Source organism: Pygocentrus nattereri, chromosome 4 (assembly GCF_015220715.1).
Source record: "Pygocentrus nattereri isolate fPygNat1 chromosome 4, fPygNat1.pri, whole genome shotgun sequence".
Lineage (NCBI taxonomy): Eukaryota > Metazoa > Chordata > Actinopteri > Characiformes > Serrasalmidae > Pygocentrus > Pygocentrus nattereri.
In genome coordinates, this window is record NC_051214.1 from 14,320,285 (window position 1) to 14,336,520 (window position 16,236).

At 37.2% G+C, this 16,236-nt stretch overlaps 1 protein-coding gene across 4 annotated transcripts in view; it reads left to right on the forward strand.

The window, feature by feature from the left end:
- Window positions 1-16,236, forward strand: part of stxbp5a (syntaxin binding protein 5a (tomosyn)) — a 157,553-nt gene that overhangs the window by 114,847 nt on the left and 26,470 nt on the right. For all 4 annotated transcript variants that reach the window (XM_037537997.1, XM_017712994.2, XM_037537996.1 and 1 more), the window contains exons 8-15: window positions 2,767-2,890; window positions 3,955-4,033; window positions 6,686-6,840; window positions 8,628-8,700; window positions 8,881-9,028; window positions 11,701-11,768; window positions 12,481-12,521; window positions 14,068-14,288. In XM_037537997.1, the coding sequence (XP_037393894.1) occupies window positions 2,767-2,890; window positions 3,955-4,033; window positions 6,686-6,840; window positions 8,628-8,700; window positions 8,881-9,028; window positions 11,701-11,768; window positions 12,481-12,521; window positions 14,068-14,288 (909 nt within the window). The remainder of the gene's footprint in view (window positions 1-2,766; window positions 2,891-3,954; window positions 4,034-6,685; window positions 6,841-8,627; window positions 8,701-8,880; window positions 9,029-11,700; window positions 11,769-12,480; window positions 12,522-14,067; window positions 14,289-16,236) is intronic.

Genomic DNA, 16,236 nt, shown 5'->3' on the forward strand with positions numbered 1-16,236 from the left:
TTGATTGTTTGATATGAGTTGATAAGGCAGAACTATGCCAATCTTGCCCCCCCAACGGTCCTGTAACGTTGCAGCCGTTTCATTGATTAGTTTGGGCTGCTGGAGCAGCTAGTGCCTTCCCAGCTCCAGAAATAGAGTCAGAGCTGGCACGATTATGCTAAAGCAGGAGGAGACTGCGCTTAATTAGAAAATAATGAGAACTCCATTTCACCTCTCTCTTGTGCTGGCTTCTCTCGCCTTCTTTCTTTCCCTTTCTGTCTCTCTCATGCTCTGTCTCAGGGGATACACTCTCATTGCATTGCTGTTGAGGTTTCGATTAGAGCGCTTTAAAGAGTGCGCTTCTAATCTTCCCCAGTTCCAGTTTTCTGCCTCCAAAACCCTCTGGATCTACCTACCTCACTCTCTTTCCTGCTGCAGGACTTGACTTATCTGTGTAATGTAACTCATCCAGCCCTCATTTTTAAAATGCCTGTTTGAGAGTGTGTTTCGAATGAAAGGCTGTTTCCTCATACTCAAAATAGATTAGCGGGGTTGTTAAGGACATTTAAAAAAAAAAAAAAAAAAAAGATCCGTGCTTAGGTGTGTGTATGTATTACCAAATGTCCAATAAGATTGAATGGACACTTAAGGTATACAAAACCTGCAAAAATAAATAAGCAGTACAGAAGTAATATTTTAAACGTGCACTTGGATGCATAGTGGCCTATAATATTCCAATTTTGATTTCTAGACAGTCAGATTAATTGATAGTTAAGTTTTTTGGACAATTTTAATTAGCCTAAATGAACAAATGAAACACAGTAGCACATTTCCCGCACATTCTATTAGCCAAATATAAATGATGTTTTTTGCTCTTTAATGGTCCTGGCATTTAAAATTCTTAAGTTCCCTAGTCACCCAATTTTTTCTGTAAATGCATCCACAAAATTTCTCTCTAACTGCATCCAGGGATTCATTAAGGTTATGCAGACTTGTCAGTGTGGTTTAGGACACTAATTGTGTATATATGGTCAACTAATTTAGACAACAACATTGCGCCTAATTCTGCCTCCCTCACAGAGTCTGACTTCCCTTGACATGCATGCATGTCTGGCAGGCATATAGATGCAAGATTAGATTTGTGATTTATTTTGTTTTTACTTTAAAACATGTATATTCAGTGAGAAATTCAAGATTAAATTATTTACAAAAAAACAACAGAAATCATAAATGCAGACTGTAGCATTTAGATGGGTGTGGGGAATGCACATTACCCTGTCCAAAATGGCTATTTGCAGGGCTTAGCTACACAGATTTTGTTCAGTTTTGTAGTTCACAGAAAGTCATGCTGTGTCCTAAACCATGACCAAGCATCTTATTGACAACTTGGGTGCAGTTTGAGTGGGTTGAGAAAAGTTTTGGTGATGCATTTACAGAAAAGATTTGGGTGACTATTTAGTATTAGTTCAACACAACACTTGTTGTTCCAGCACTAAACTAAAGAAGCCAGATTTAGGTACCAAATGTATCTTGGCTGATCAGCTACATCTTGGGTAAGTGGAAAATTGCCAAATCATTCCTTTAATTAGCATTAATTAACTTTAATTAACTTTCATTTAATTAACATTAATTAACTTTAATTTAATTAACATTAATTAACTTTAATTAACATTTGGAGAGACAAGATGCGACTGGACAAGCTGGTCAGGCGAGCGGGGACGGTGGTCGGTGTGAAACTGGTCAAGGTGGCTGAGAGAAGGACATTACACAAACTGCTCTCCTTTATGGAGGATGATGGCCACCCACTGCACACCATCATCATGGACAGGAGGAGTAGTTTTGTGGCAGGTTGCTGTCACAGAGCTGCTCAACCGGCAGTTTCAGGAGATCCTTTGTCCCCAGAGCTATCAGGCTCTTCAGCTCTTCCCAGGGGGAACAGAAGTAGAGATGAGGACTGAATCACGAGTCATAGGTCTTATATCTCATGCTTAATCTTATGTTTCTCTATCCATCTGCACATATGGACACCTTGCTGCACATATTGCATTTTCTGCATACCTTATTGCACATCTTGCACATCTGGACATTCCACACTAGACACTTTATTTTGGTACCAATATCTACATACATTTATTCATTCAGTATGGTCATTATATGCCACTACCTGTACCTCCTTGTACAGTCATTATTGCACTGCGTCTTTCATCTCAGGTTATAGATATCCTTACAGATTGTTGTATTTTCTATTTGTGTATTTGCCTGTAGATCGGATCTTTTTACATTTTTCTTCCTGTTGTTTACACCCTTATTGCTATTTCTGTTCTGTTTTGTGTGTCTGCTACTGGGTGCAAAATTTCCTTTGGGATCAATAAAGTATATCCATCCATCCATCCATCCATCCATCCATCCAGTGAAGTGCTACATCTTAAGAAGCAAGAGGCAACTGGTTATTTAGCGCAAAACAGCTTGAGTATACTTACCTGGTCATATTGTTTCCGTCATAAAATTGTTTCACAGATCAAAATATAAGTAATAAATTGGCGGATTGCAGATTGTTTGGAGCAAAAATCTGTCCGATCTTGGCTGATTCTGATGCATCTGTGCATCCCTGCCATGGTGAAATGAGGATTCTTTAGGACACAGATTGCTTTTCCTCTGGTTAGTAGAGCCATGAGCATTAGCCCCCTGGTTGGCTGTGAGTAAATGATAGATGACATTCGTCAGAAGTGTGTCTTCTGTGGCTAATGGCAATAATGGATCTTCTTTTCCCCTCTCTCCCTCTTTCAGGCGATCCATTCTGTGGCCTGGCACCACGAGGGGAAACAGTTCATCTGCAGTCACTCAGATGGCACACTGACCATATGGAATATAAAGTCCCCAGCCAAGCCTGCACAGACAATCACCCCACATGGTGAGACACACACACACACACACACACACACACATACACACATGCAGAATTACTCATCTTCTGCGACTATGCTGTGTTAAAGTACATCATGAATTTTATAGCCATTTACATATTTGTTTTTTTTTATTGGTAATTGCATTTCCCTGTTTAATAGCTGTTTATTAAAAATCAGGAAATAAGGTTTCCAGAGTTAATACACAAATGTTCTTTCTTTTTTTTGTCGCTCAGTCAAACATATCCAGACGCACACAGAATCTAAATTGTTAAAATGCTGATGTTCCAGACCGTGGATTACAAAACTAATCTCTATCATCTCTGTTTCAAAAGGTTACATCATGCATCTCTTGAAAAGGCTTGTCAATTTTCTTCTGTAATGTGATTTTTTTTTTGCCTGTGCAAAGCAGCTTACACTAATCAATCTCCCCCTCCCTCATTTTCATTTAAGTGGAGTTTAATTTTCCACATTTGTTTTGCTGTCCCTTGAGATCGCTTTTGTTGTATTATGGTGGGTAGTTGGGAAGATGGTGGACCTGGTGCTTTTCCCTATAGAGAAAAGCCTCTGTCTGTGCTATTGAAGATACACTTTCAGAGCCCTCACTTAATTCACAGCCTCACGTCCTGCTTTTCTCTACCTGACTTCTGTTCTTAGAGAGAGTGAGGGAAGAGGAAGAAAACATTCACTGTTGCTCTGACACTTCATGAGTAAAGTGACTGAAATGAAGGACAATTTTTGAGAAAATTTTGCTTTAGCCTATTGTTGGACCCTTTTAAGGTTACCTTTTACCTGGCAGTTTTCATTTAGCAGGGAAGCGATAATTAAATTTGTTCATGCCCACATATACTGCAATTTTCAGGGTCCTTCTTTTTAGGACATTTTTGCCCATGTTCCTCATGCTTCTAAACTGAAGTTTACATTTGCTGCTGAGTCACAATGTTAGAATGTAATACTGAGGCCAAACGTGAAAGTAAAAGGAGAGCGAGCAAGGGAAAAAGAGAGATGCGGTTCAAGAGATGCGGGATTTGGAGCAGACCTGTTCAATGTGTCTGCTCTGCTTCTATTTCAGGAAAGCAGCCCAAGGATGGAAAGAAGCCAGAGCCATGCAAACCCATTCTCAAAGTGGAGTACAAGACTACAAGAGCAGGGTAAATTGCACAGCATACATTTGTGGTGATGTTTTTATTATATTTCCACATATGTATTTACTTGAATAGCTGAATAATATAGCACCATCTAAAATATTTATCAAACTTGATTGAACAAAATAAATAAATTCTTTTGAATTGAACAAATTCTTTTGAAAGACTGTTTAAAGGCTTTATAACAAATTACTGGTGGGCCATCTAATGTTAAACTGATATGTATGGGAAAAGGTGTGCTATATGTATTTTGTTTCAAGTATATCTTTACATTTCATAATGTGTAAAGTCATTTTAGCACATCTTAGTCAATGTTGATTAGCAATTCTTTTGTAACCATTACTACTGCTGCTGCTATTACTACAACTAATAGTAATAATAACAATAATAATAATAATTAGTAGTAGTAGTACAACCCCAATTCCAATGAAGTTGGGACGTTGTGTAAAACATAAATAAAAACAGAATACAATGATTTGCATATCCTTTTCAACCTTTATTCAATTGAATACACTACAAAGACAAGATATTTAATGTTCAAATGGATAAACTGTATTGTTTTTTGCAAATATTCACTCGTTTTGAACTCATTTGATGCCTGCAACACGTTCCAAAGAAGTTGGGACAGGGGCGTGTTTACCACTGTGTTACATCACCTTTGCTTTTGACAAAACTCAGTAAGTGTTTGGGAAATGAGGACACTAATTGTTGAAGCTTTGTGGGTGGAATTCTTTCCCATTCTTGCTTGATGTACAACTTCAGGTGCTCAACAGTCCGGGTTCTCCGTTGTCGTATTTTGCGCTTCATAATGCGCCAAACATTGTCTTGCTAAAAATAAGCAAGGACGTCCTTGAAAAAGACGTTGCTTGGATGGCAGCATATGTTGCTCCAAAACCTGTATGTAGCTTTCAGCATTAATGGTGCCTTCACAGATGTGCAAGTTACCCACGCCATGGGCACTAACATACCCCCATACCATCAGAGATGCTGGCTTTTGAACCTTGCACTGATAACAATCCGGACAGTCCTTTTCCTCTCTGGCCCAGAGGACATGACGTCCATGATTTCCAAAAACAATTTGAAATGTGGACTCATCAGACCACAGGACACTCTGCGTCACTCCATCTCAGATGAGCTCGGGCCCAGAGAAGCCGGTGGCATTTCTGGGTGTTATTGATTTATGGCTTTCGCTTTGCATGGCAGAGTTTTAACTTGTAGATGGAGCAACAAACTGCGTTCACTGACAGTGGTTTTCTGAAGTGTCCGTTACAGAATGATATCGGTTTTTAATCCAGTGCCGCCTGAGGGATCGAAGGTCACAGGTATTCAATGTTGGTTTTCTGCCTTGCCGCTTACTTGCAGAAATTTCTCCAGATTCTCTGAATCTTTTGATGATATTATGGACTGTACATGATGAAATCCATAAATTCCTTGCAATGGCACGTTGAGAAACGTTCTTAAACTGTTGGACTATTTGCAAACACAGTTGTTCACAAAGTGGTGAACCTCACCCCATCCTTTGCTTTTGAATGACTGAGCCTTTCAGGGATGCTCCCTTTATACCCAGTCATGACACTCACCTGTTTCCAATGAACCTGTTCACCTGTGGAATGTTCCAAACAGGTGTTTTTTTGAGCATTCCTCAACTTTCCCAATCTTTTGTTGCCCCTGTCCCAACTTCTTTGGAACGTGTTGCAGGCATCAAATTCAGAATGAGTGAATATTTGCAAAAAACAATAAAGTTTATCCGTTTGATCATTAAACATCTTGTCTTTGTATTGTGCTCAATTGAATATAGGTTGAAAAGGATTTGCAAATCATTGTATTGTTTTTATTTATGTTTTACCAACTTCACTGGTATTGGGGTTGTAGAATTAGATGTAGTAGATATCTAAAAATATAATGTTTAATGTTGTTCCACAGGAAAGCCATTGCTATCACATTAAGAGTCATATTAAACACAAAAATATTTATTAAAGTGATGCATACTGATGCGCTGCATAACCCACTATGTCAAGAATGAATACACAAAAGCAGATGTAACTAAATATTGGTCTAAATTAGACTAATAGCTAAGTTAATTATAGCTACATTACATCTATGCCTACTTGGTATGTAGCAATCATGCTGTGTCAGGTTTTTATTTGAATGATTTCTCTTGCATGCAGCACTCTATTTTTTGCCTTTAACAACCTAAGCATCAGTCTAAGGTAATTTTATACCCGCAGTGTTTTGTGGGAGAAGCAAATCTACCAATCAGATGTAAATATGTGGTCTCAGAAAAATGAAAAAATAAGTTTTTTTTTTGGCCGGTAGTTTGAGACCCCTGCTTTAAAAGCTGCACAATATTTTTTTTCCTTTTTAAGGACTATGCTAGGTTATTGTTGTTCACATGAGTCGGTTTTGATTGTTTTTGCCTTTTTTGAATTGTAAAATGTGTATAAATCTTAACCCAAAAAGGGGTCTTGCCTTTTTACACTACCAAATAACTGCTACATTTTTTGGTAAAATGATTTTTCCTCAAATTTCCACACAACCTAATTGTTTAATATATTTTCAAACATCCTGGGCACATGATCTGCATTCATGCTTTAATGAGCTTGCTACCTGCGGTTCACTCTTATCTGTGTGTGTATATGTGTTTTTCTGTCCATGCAGGGATCCATATATGATCCTTTCTGGTGGTTTATCGTACGACACGGTTGGTCGGCGGCCATGTTTGACGGTAATGCATGGGAAGAGCACTGCGGTGCTGGAGATGGACTATCCCATTGTAGACTTTCTCACACTCTGTGAAACGCCATATCCTAATGGTATGTTCTGTTATCATCTCAAAAAATGCCCACATCGCTCTATGTTTTCTTGCTGACATTAGAACCTTTGTGTTTTCTTCTATAGTCTGTTTGTTTTTGGCACACATTCTCTCTGGAGAAAGGCAGTTTCACTGTAATTAAAATTTTCATCTTCTTTGAACCTCCTTTTTATGTTAGAACTCTTGCTCTGCCCTTCTGAACAATTAATCCTTTTGGCGGCCATTCATGAATCATGACTTTGTGTTCTGCTTTTCTCTGAGGACTGCTCCAGTAAACTGTCTGTTTATAAGTCTGCTAAAGTAGTGGCCCTGTGTTTATCTTTCTAAGCAGCCGTGTCAGATATGTTGCATATCAAAACTTTGGTGACACATTGAAATGTTAATTTGTTTGATTTGCACTTTCAATTAAGTGTGAATGTTTCCGCAAAAGCTTTGTTTAACATAAACGTTTTTTTTTACTTGATATGAAATGCCTAGTTTTGCCTCATGAATAATGAATTGACAGAACAAACCATTGTTGTTCAAAGTCTTTTGCCCCAAGGATTGTTTAACCCATGCAAAAAAGATGCTTTCTGAAGAAAACACATGAATGGGAATATACTTCACACATCCATCATATTAAAATCATTCCTCTGATTAAATAATCAATAATAAGCTATTACTAATCTGAAATGTACTGCAAATTATCTTGCACACTTATTTATATTAAAAAAAAAGTGTGCCTCCATAGTGCCTCATGCATCTTTTGAGTAATGATTGAAAATGCTTTCACACTTGTAGAGCATAGAAAACTCTTTCTACATATTGAAAAAATTTTACTGTGACTGATTTAAATGAGTTAAAAGGGCTACCTGGTTAAACAGCTGAAATGTTTGAGCACTGAGCACCCATATGGCCTTAATAGGAATACATGGTTTGTCTGAGTGGTTATGTTCCTGGGCTTGATTCTGAAGCATATGTCATAAAGAGCAGAACTTCAAGCAGTACTGTGTGTAGTGCTGTGTGTTTTTTGAGTTCTTGTAGTTCCACAGAGGGAGGAGAAGCTAGCACTAGCCTTTGATTTTGACTCTCTACAGGGGGCCTGAGAATACATAGTACTGTTTTTTGGTTCTGTTTTGTTGTGTTTTTTTTTTTTTTCTTTTTTTTTTTTCATGTGCAGGGGGTGTTAGAGACAGCTAGGTTTTAGGGTGAAGACCTTCTCTGTACTGGAAAATTCCTCACTTATTCTATAAGGACTGTTGATTTACGCTTTAGGTTTTTGGTTAATACCATTAGAAAAACTTCTACTTACACATTGTTTCATTCTCAATAAAAAAAGTTACGAAAATCTGTTGAGTTCTAAATGTTCTGTAAGTAAATAGGATATATTTTATTATGACTTAAATTTAATGGAGAGTTGTGTTGTTTGTGGAAAGAAACAGCATTTACATTTTTGCTATATGTTTGTCACAAAAATTATATGGAAAAGAAACATTGACACAGAACCTATATTGAATGCAAATGTGTGTGCAAATGTATTTCATGAAGTACCAAATTGCAGTATGTATTCTTGTACATATATGCATATAATAATGAAATATATATCGACCATATAATTATTCTTGACTTCTAAGTTGTAACTTGATAGCCAGTCTCACTTAGTTACTGGTATACCTAAAAAGTATGTTTATTGTAAAAGTTTTTTTTTAAATTAGCAATAAGTACAAAAATGTTAGATTCTCCAACATTTTTATTATCACTATTACCTTCTGTTCTTTACCTAACTGCTTTTTCCTTTTTCCAATGCAGATTTTCAGGAACCTTATGCTGTAGTGGTCCTTCTAGAAAAGGATTTAGTTGTTATCGACCTTGCACAAAATGGGTATGTGCATTATTGAGTATTATATTAGTAATCTACTCATACCATAGCAGTGGCAGACCAGACAATGTCTTTAAGCTACTGAACCACTACACACGCATACAGTGCCCATGGCTATCATTCATTTCTGTAATCTAAGGTAGTCTCACCTCTGATACATGCTTTGATGCAATGTCTCCGTAGTTACCCTATCTTTGAAAACCCGTATCCCTTGACGATTCACGAGTCTCCAGTGACGTGTTGTGAGTACGTTGCTGACTGTCCCGTGGACCTCATACCTGCACTTTACTCAGTTGGCTCCCGCCAAAAACGACAGGGCTACAGCAAAAAGGTGCACATCTCCTACACATTTGTTTTTATACATTGTCAGAAAAAAGGAAAGAAGTATTTCAGACACTTCAGTTTTTGTTATTTAATGTTTTTCCAGTGTATATATACCGTTCATATTTTCACATGTATTATGGAGGGTTTTGAAGTCTGTCAGAGGGATTCTCATAACCTTGGGGAGCTGAAGATGGCTTGCAAAGAGGAATAGGGCAAAATGGAACTACATTGCTGCAAAAAGCTGATTACCTCTTACCATACATGTTTTGAAGCTGTAATTGCTAATAGTGACAAAGTAATTAAGTTAATAATTTTTTTTAATTAAATTTTAAATTAAATTAATTTCTGCTGTCTGAATACTTTTTCCCTATATATATATATATATATGTATATATATATATATATATATATATATATATATATATATATATATATGTTTGTTCTTATTATAAATACAGAGTCAAAAGACATTATATGTTTAAACTATAAGTATATTAATTAACAGAATCAAAGGCAAATATCTTGTGCCCTCTCACTATACTGTATGCTATTCTATAATAATGCTACTACTCTACCCGACTTCACACATTTTAACTAGTAGGAAGCTCAGGGCTGTAGATGAATCCCTAATGACTATATGGCTGTAAAACACTGAGAATGAAGTTATGCTAAAGTTATGTAATTATATATGCCTTGAATTTGAGATTTATGTTGATCAAATCTCAAGCAGATAACTTATTGAGAAAATAAACTGTAAATAAATCAGTGCATTATTTATTATTTAATATCTTTTTTGGTGTTCCCAAATATATATAGTTACAAAAATAATCAGATAAAATAACTAAGTCTAACCCTAACCTTAATCTTCTTTTTGCCTTGTCATCTTAAACAAAGTATTAGTTTTTGTCAAAAGCAGTTTCGCTTCTCTGGACCACTTTGCTGGCCTGATATTTTATGTAGGCCCTGTTTTTGCTGGTTTTCCTACAAAGTTAGAATAGATTTGTCCTGAAAGTATATGAAAACAAACACACAAACATGAGTGCATTGAAGCACAAATAGACATGTACTCACACAGTTCTGCTCACAGTCACACACAGTATACCCTCTCTTTGCACAGAGGCATGTGAATAGGGAATACAGCCTCATGCTTGTATGTCTCAGTCCCTGCTGTGCAGGTGCATTGTCTTGAAGTGCTGTGAGTCCAACAAACATGTAGAAGCATTTATGTGTGTGAAAGGAGCCGAGACCTTTCGACCGCCTGCAAAGTTCACTCTTTGTGGTGTGATCCGTGTCCCAGCAGGGGGAGCAGATTGACCCAATACCCCATGGAGAAGCTGCATCATAGCTTAAGCACAATGCTAGCCCCAGTGCCTCAGTGTGGAGCTTTGGTTTCAGCTCTCGAGCTCTCTGTTAGCCTGGCTTACACATGAAAAAAATGATGCATTGAATTTACTTGATTCAGATGGGTACATCATTTCCACATTTCTGAAATGTTTTACATGACTTTATTTACTTTATTGCCAAATGTAATTAAACTTATTATGTTAAACATACATTGTGCAGAAATCATGCATGCATTTTAATCAAGTGATTTCAGTGTATCTTTTCAGTGTATATGCATCTCTCCTGTATCCCAATATGTATCAGTAGCCTAAACCTAAACTCTATTAAAAGTCTTGTTACTCCATTGAAATAATGGCTCAAGTAGGAGTGGCCTAGCAAAAAAGTTCTAAAATGAGTCAGAATCTTTTTATAAATGCATCAGCTCTAAAACAACTATAGTACTGGGTGCTCTATAGAATAGCAGTGGTGCTTTTAAATGCAGCAAACAAATGAATTGAAGTTTGTTATGAGCAGCTCCTTTCGTTTTTTGATCATTGTCACCTTTCGAGCTAAAGCCCGAAAATGAAAGGTGTTATACTGATGAACCAAAGTTCTTGGCTAGAACATAAACTGAAATTTAGGGGACACTGGGCCCAAATACCAAAAGCACGAACCTGAACATGTTTACAGCATCAGCTGTAGAGCGTTGTACTCCTTCTTGATACTAACAATTATAAGTTGTTATAGAATATCTGTCTAATGTCCTTTCCTTTGCAGAAGAAGTGAAATAGTTTCACATGGTCAACATTTTCATTGTTAATTTGTTCCTGCTCCAACCAATTAAATGCATCTGTGCTGATTTAAACTTTGGAGGTTTTTTCTGTGACCATTTTATTCTGAACATTTTTGGTGGCATTCCTTCTGTGAACGGTGTGAGCAGTCTCCAACAGTAAAGTAAATCACTTGCTAAAGTGGGAGTAGTAAAAAGGAAGACTTTCTTGTAGTGTACTTGAAAAGCAAAAATATAATTATTTGAAAATGCTTGGAGAATTACAAATCTATTCAGTTTCTACAAGTGACTGAATACATGTGACTAGTTAATACACATCTCAGATATCATATTCATTATTATTGGAATATTATTGGAGATGGTGATATTCAGATGTCATTTTAACAGGATATGAAATAATATACAAAGAAGACATAGACAACAAATAAGACACACACCCTCACACAAACGCATGCAAAGTTATATATATTTGTGCTGTTCCCTTCCCTTAAAGACACGCATGGCAGACAGAAATAAAGCACCAAAATATAATGGAGTACACTTACTTTTGGTTTTGTTCATTGTAGGAATGGCCAATTAGTGGTGGAAACTGGGGCCAGGGCACACAAAGCTACCCTGAAATAATAATTACTGGGTAAGTTTGTGTGTGTGTGTGTGTGTGTGTGTGTGTGTGTGTGTGTGTGTGTGTGTGTGTGTGTGTGTGTGTGTGTGTGTGTGTGTGTGTGTGTGTGTGTGTGTGTGTGCGCGAGAGAGAGAGAGAGCAGAGAGAAGGGGGAGAGGAGAGAGAGAGATTTCTCCTTGTGTTTCCTTCATTCTCTGCTTTCTCTGTTCCTTTTTCATTTCCATTTTGCTGAAATTGCATAAGGGAGGGCTAAAGGGAAAGTTGAGAGAAAAAGTTGCAGTGATATTCTGAAAATGAGAGGAAACAATCCTACAGAGAGTAAAAGAGGAGATGATGGAGCGAGGGGAAATTGAGGAAAAAGACAGAAAAAGAAGGAGTAGTAAGCATTTCTGATTCACTGCCCATGGGAAGGCAGCAGCCTGTTCTCCCAGAATGCATTGCTGCAGTGTTTCAGTGAGTTGAGCATTGATGGGGTCAGTGCTCTGCCACTTTTGCTCTCAGCAGTTTTATCTGAGCTCAAAATTTGAACATGTTGATGCACAGGCAACCTCCCATATTTGACTTTTCATTTATTTAAATATATAGCTTTTACATAACTTTTATTCATCTCCCATAATCTGTAAATGTCCCCGCATCTCTCTGCTCTCTGAGTAATGATCAGGAAAATCCTGAACGCTTCAACAGTTATCCAATATAAATACAAGGTTCTCTATTTTTTTCATAGGCATGCTGATGGTTCGGTAAAGTTTTGGGATGCCTCTGCAAGTGAGTATTCATCCCCCATGGATTTATATGTTAATGAATTCATTAACATATGCGCCAAGACTTATCAACTAAGTATGATGCCAAATTCTGTGTTTTAACAAAGTTGAAAAGCTTATCATCTTATCATTTCTTGGGAAAAAAAACGGCTGCTTTTGGCTTTTCCACAACTTCTTTCACATATAAGAACTAACAGTGCAGTGCATTGTATATGTTCCAAGGATGCATCTTTTTCTCTTGTCTGAAGGGGGACATTATTTTGGCAGCCTGCCTTCACTGTAGGCTAATGTACTTAATTATGATTAAAGACCCAACTGGGGACTGCCCTGGTAGTGCCATGTATGTCCTCTATCCATTTGACTTAAATTCCCAGAATACCTCTGTCTAACCTTGGCCCTTACTTACTTAAGAGTGACCTGTAAATGTCATTTAGCCCCATTATAGCCATAATCATGGTAAACTTCCACAAACTCTACTGCACTCACCATGTTCTTTTTTTGCTTTAAGCTCAGAAGGAAAGATTGTTAATGACCTTATAGCCATGTTAGTTCTGCAAAGGCTACCCTCTAAGACTCTTTCTATAATGGAGAGGATTTATGTAAAAGAGACTTACACTACAAATGTACACAGATATGCAAAAGCTAATTAGGCAAAAGGCAGTAATCCAGCAAAGACAAATTGACTCCATTAATCTTTAAGTTTTTTATTAGTTGTGCCTGAGCAATTGCAAATAAATTGTAAACTAATATCAGGCCTTAATCAAATACAGATGTATTCTGTCATTCTGAGTTCTGCTGTGGCACACAACTTTTTTTGAGAAACATATATATATATATATATATATATATATATATATATAGAGAGAGAGAGAGAGAGAGAGAGAGAGCATTAGATGAGGTTAAACACTGATCTCCACAGCACTTTGGCCCAGAAGGTCCCCATTTTGACATGCCTGCTCTAGATCTTAACATGTGATCACAGGATGCTGCCCACAAGATGCTTTTGGCTGGAGCTTTTTGTTTGGTGGACTATTCTCTGTCCGGCAGTGGCACTGATGTGTTAAAAAACTCCTGCAGCACTTCAATGTCTGATCCACTCACACCAGCGCAATGTCACCATGTCAGTGTCTCTGCAGTTCTGAGGCCCCATATTACTTTTGTGAGCTCAGGAGCGATGCCATAGCTCCCTGTGGCCTGGAGCCTAGAGCGAGTTGCACTTGAAGTGCAACTCAAAATGGTCATGTTAATTGCACATCGAAATAATAAAGTGTCTAGCTTCACATGTCTTGAAGAAAGCTTGTACTAGGCTTCCCCCTCACAGTCTGGTAGCACTGAGTGATAGAGGCCAACTTAGCTAAAAGGCGGGAATTGGATATGACTAAATTAAGAGGAAATTTTGGTTAAAAACCCCAAAAATTTGATTTAACTTTTTTTTGCATATGTACATACTAGTGCAAATATCATGCTTAGTATTGTTCCCATAACAAAATAAATGTATTTTCTTGACAGCAAATAATTATATATTGAATTAAATTTCCCGTGGTGCATAGTAATGCTCCAGGTGCTGTACAAACTGAAGACGGCCAAGGTGTTTGAGAAGACGCGCAGTAAGGAGGAGAAGCCAAATACAGAGATTGTGGATGAGGATCCATTTGCCATCCAGCTTATGTCATGGTGCCCAGACAGCCGCATGTTGTGTGTGGCAGGAGTGTCCGCCCACGTCATCATCTACAGATTCAGCAAACAGGAAATTACCACCGAGGTTGTACAGGTAAGACTGGCCATGCATTGCTGTGTGTGGGTCTTCCAAGGAATCACTAATAATTATGTGTATATGTGTACTATACTGTATAGTGTATGCATATTTGCATGTGTGTATATAGTATGGGTGTTGCATCAGGTTCGCAATTTTATATATGCATGACTGGATTTGTTTTTATAAGAGTGTGCCCATCTTCTGGTTTGTTATGTCTCCTTTTGACCTAAAAACGTTAGTTTATGCTTTCTGAAGTGGAATAAGTGCCATCTTTCTCCCTCTCTGTCTTTGGCATGCTCTCTCTCACACTCCTACCCTCCTTCTCTCTGTCCATTCCTTTCCCTCTCTCTCTGTCTCTGAGAGATGAGTTATTTTAACCTGTGATGTTGAAAATAATATGCTCCTCTTGTCTTCATTGAAATAGTGTGTGTGTGTGTGTGTGTGTGTGTGTGTGTGTGTGTTGTGTGTTATTGAGAGGAAAGCATTTTCTCTGCTCTGTTTTTTGCCAGAGTATCTTGATATTACATTGACTTCATTCAACAATATTTTGACAGATAGACTTAAAACTGCAATGTGTAAGAATCTTTTTAAAACAGAAACTTTGGTGTCCCTGCTCTGCAGAGTCACTTTGTAAATCCTGAAATAGTAATTTAAAAGTCAAGACATATTGTGTCATGAGTTTTTCTGACCATTTCTTATGTCTTTACATATTAATGTCACATGCACAAGTTCCAGCTCCATGTTTGGGTCTCAATTGCAAAATCAACTTAACAACAATCATAGTTCATTTGTTAAGTACATCTTTGGAAGTGATTTTTATTTGCTTTATTTTTATAGTATCAGAAAGTGCCACATTTTAAACAAAGATACCTGTAAGGCAGTGATTCCTAAAGCCCTGTCTTCCATGTTTTGATGTTTCCCTGCTCTGACACCGCTGGTCAAACTAATTAGCTTGTACTATGAGCATGGTAGGTTATCTGTGCATGTACATTGCAGTCTGTAATTAATTGGACAGTGACACATTATTTCAATTTTAGGCTCCGTATTCTAGCACACAGAATTTGACATTAAATAATTACTGTGAAGTAGGCATGTAAGTGATTAACTGTTAACTAACAAATAAACAATGGTTCGACCAGTGCTATCAGTAAAAAAAGTGAATTAAATTTTATTTAATTGCCAATAAACAACAGTTCCTATTTGGATAGACAGCTTTGTCATTCAAGTTTTTAAAATTATATGTATGATGGCATAATAGGCAGTTGGTTTCTCTACTTAGACATATTAAGTGTGCAGTTAAAAAATGGTGTTCATAACCTCTTTTTTAGAGGACAGTAGTATTTCTACAGTGAGGGGCAATATTGAAAGCTAACATATGCAACCAATAAGATAGACAACTGTTTTGTACTGAGAGAAAGTGAATAAATCACATGGGTGTTCAAAATTATAGAAGGATGTGATGGGTGGTGATGACTTTTGAGAGAGACAATGAGGTACATTGAACCAAAGCTAGAATTTTCAGTATTCTATTATTATATGTTCCATTTATTTTGTCACCTTTTTAACTTTTGGCTGTGTAATCAGTTAATTAAACCCTCAGTTTAAACAAAACCAAGTTTTTTTGTAGGGTATGCTTAATATGGTTTCAGGATGATTGCTGAATATACATGATTAGATTTGGCCCTACTAATGAGTACAACGTTCCACAGTCCATGCAAGGAACACTTTTTAACAATGCATTAATACAGAATTCACTTATCAAGCATTTTGCAAAAGCTTCAAATGATGGTTGGTTATTGGTCAACATTCGCACACTGACTCTGATGTTAAAGCATACTAGCTTTTGCTGGTTTCTGCCTTCAGTGAAACATACAGGAACCACAGACAATTCAGTAGGCCAAAAAACAGTTGCTTATTGCATATTGCAGATTGATGCTGTGCTGATTAGAAATTAATTCAGTGT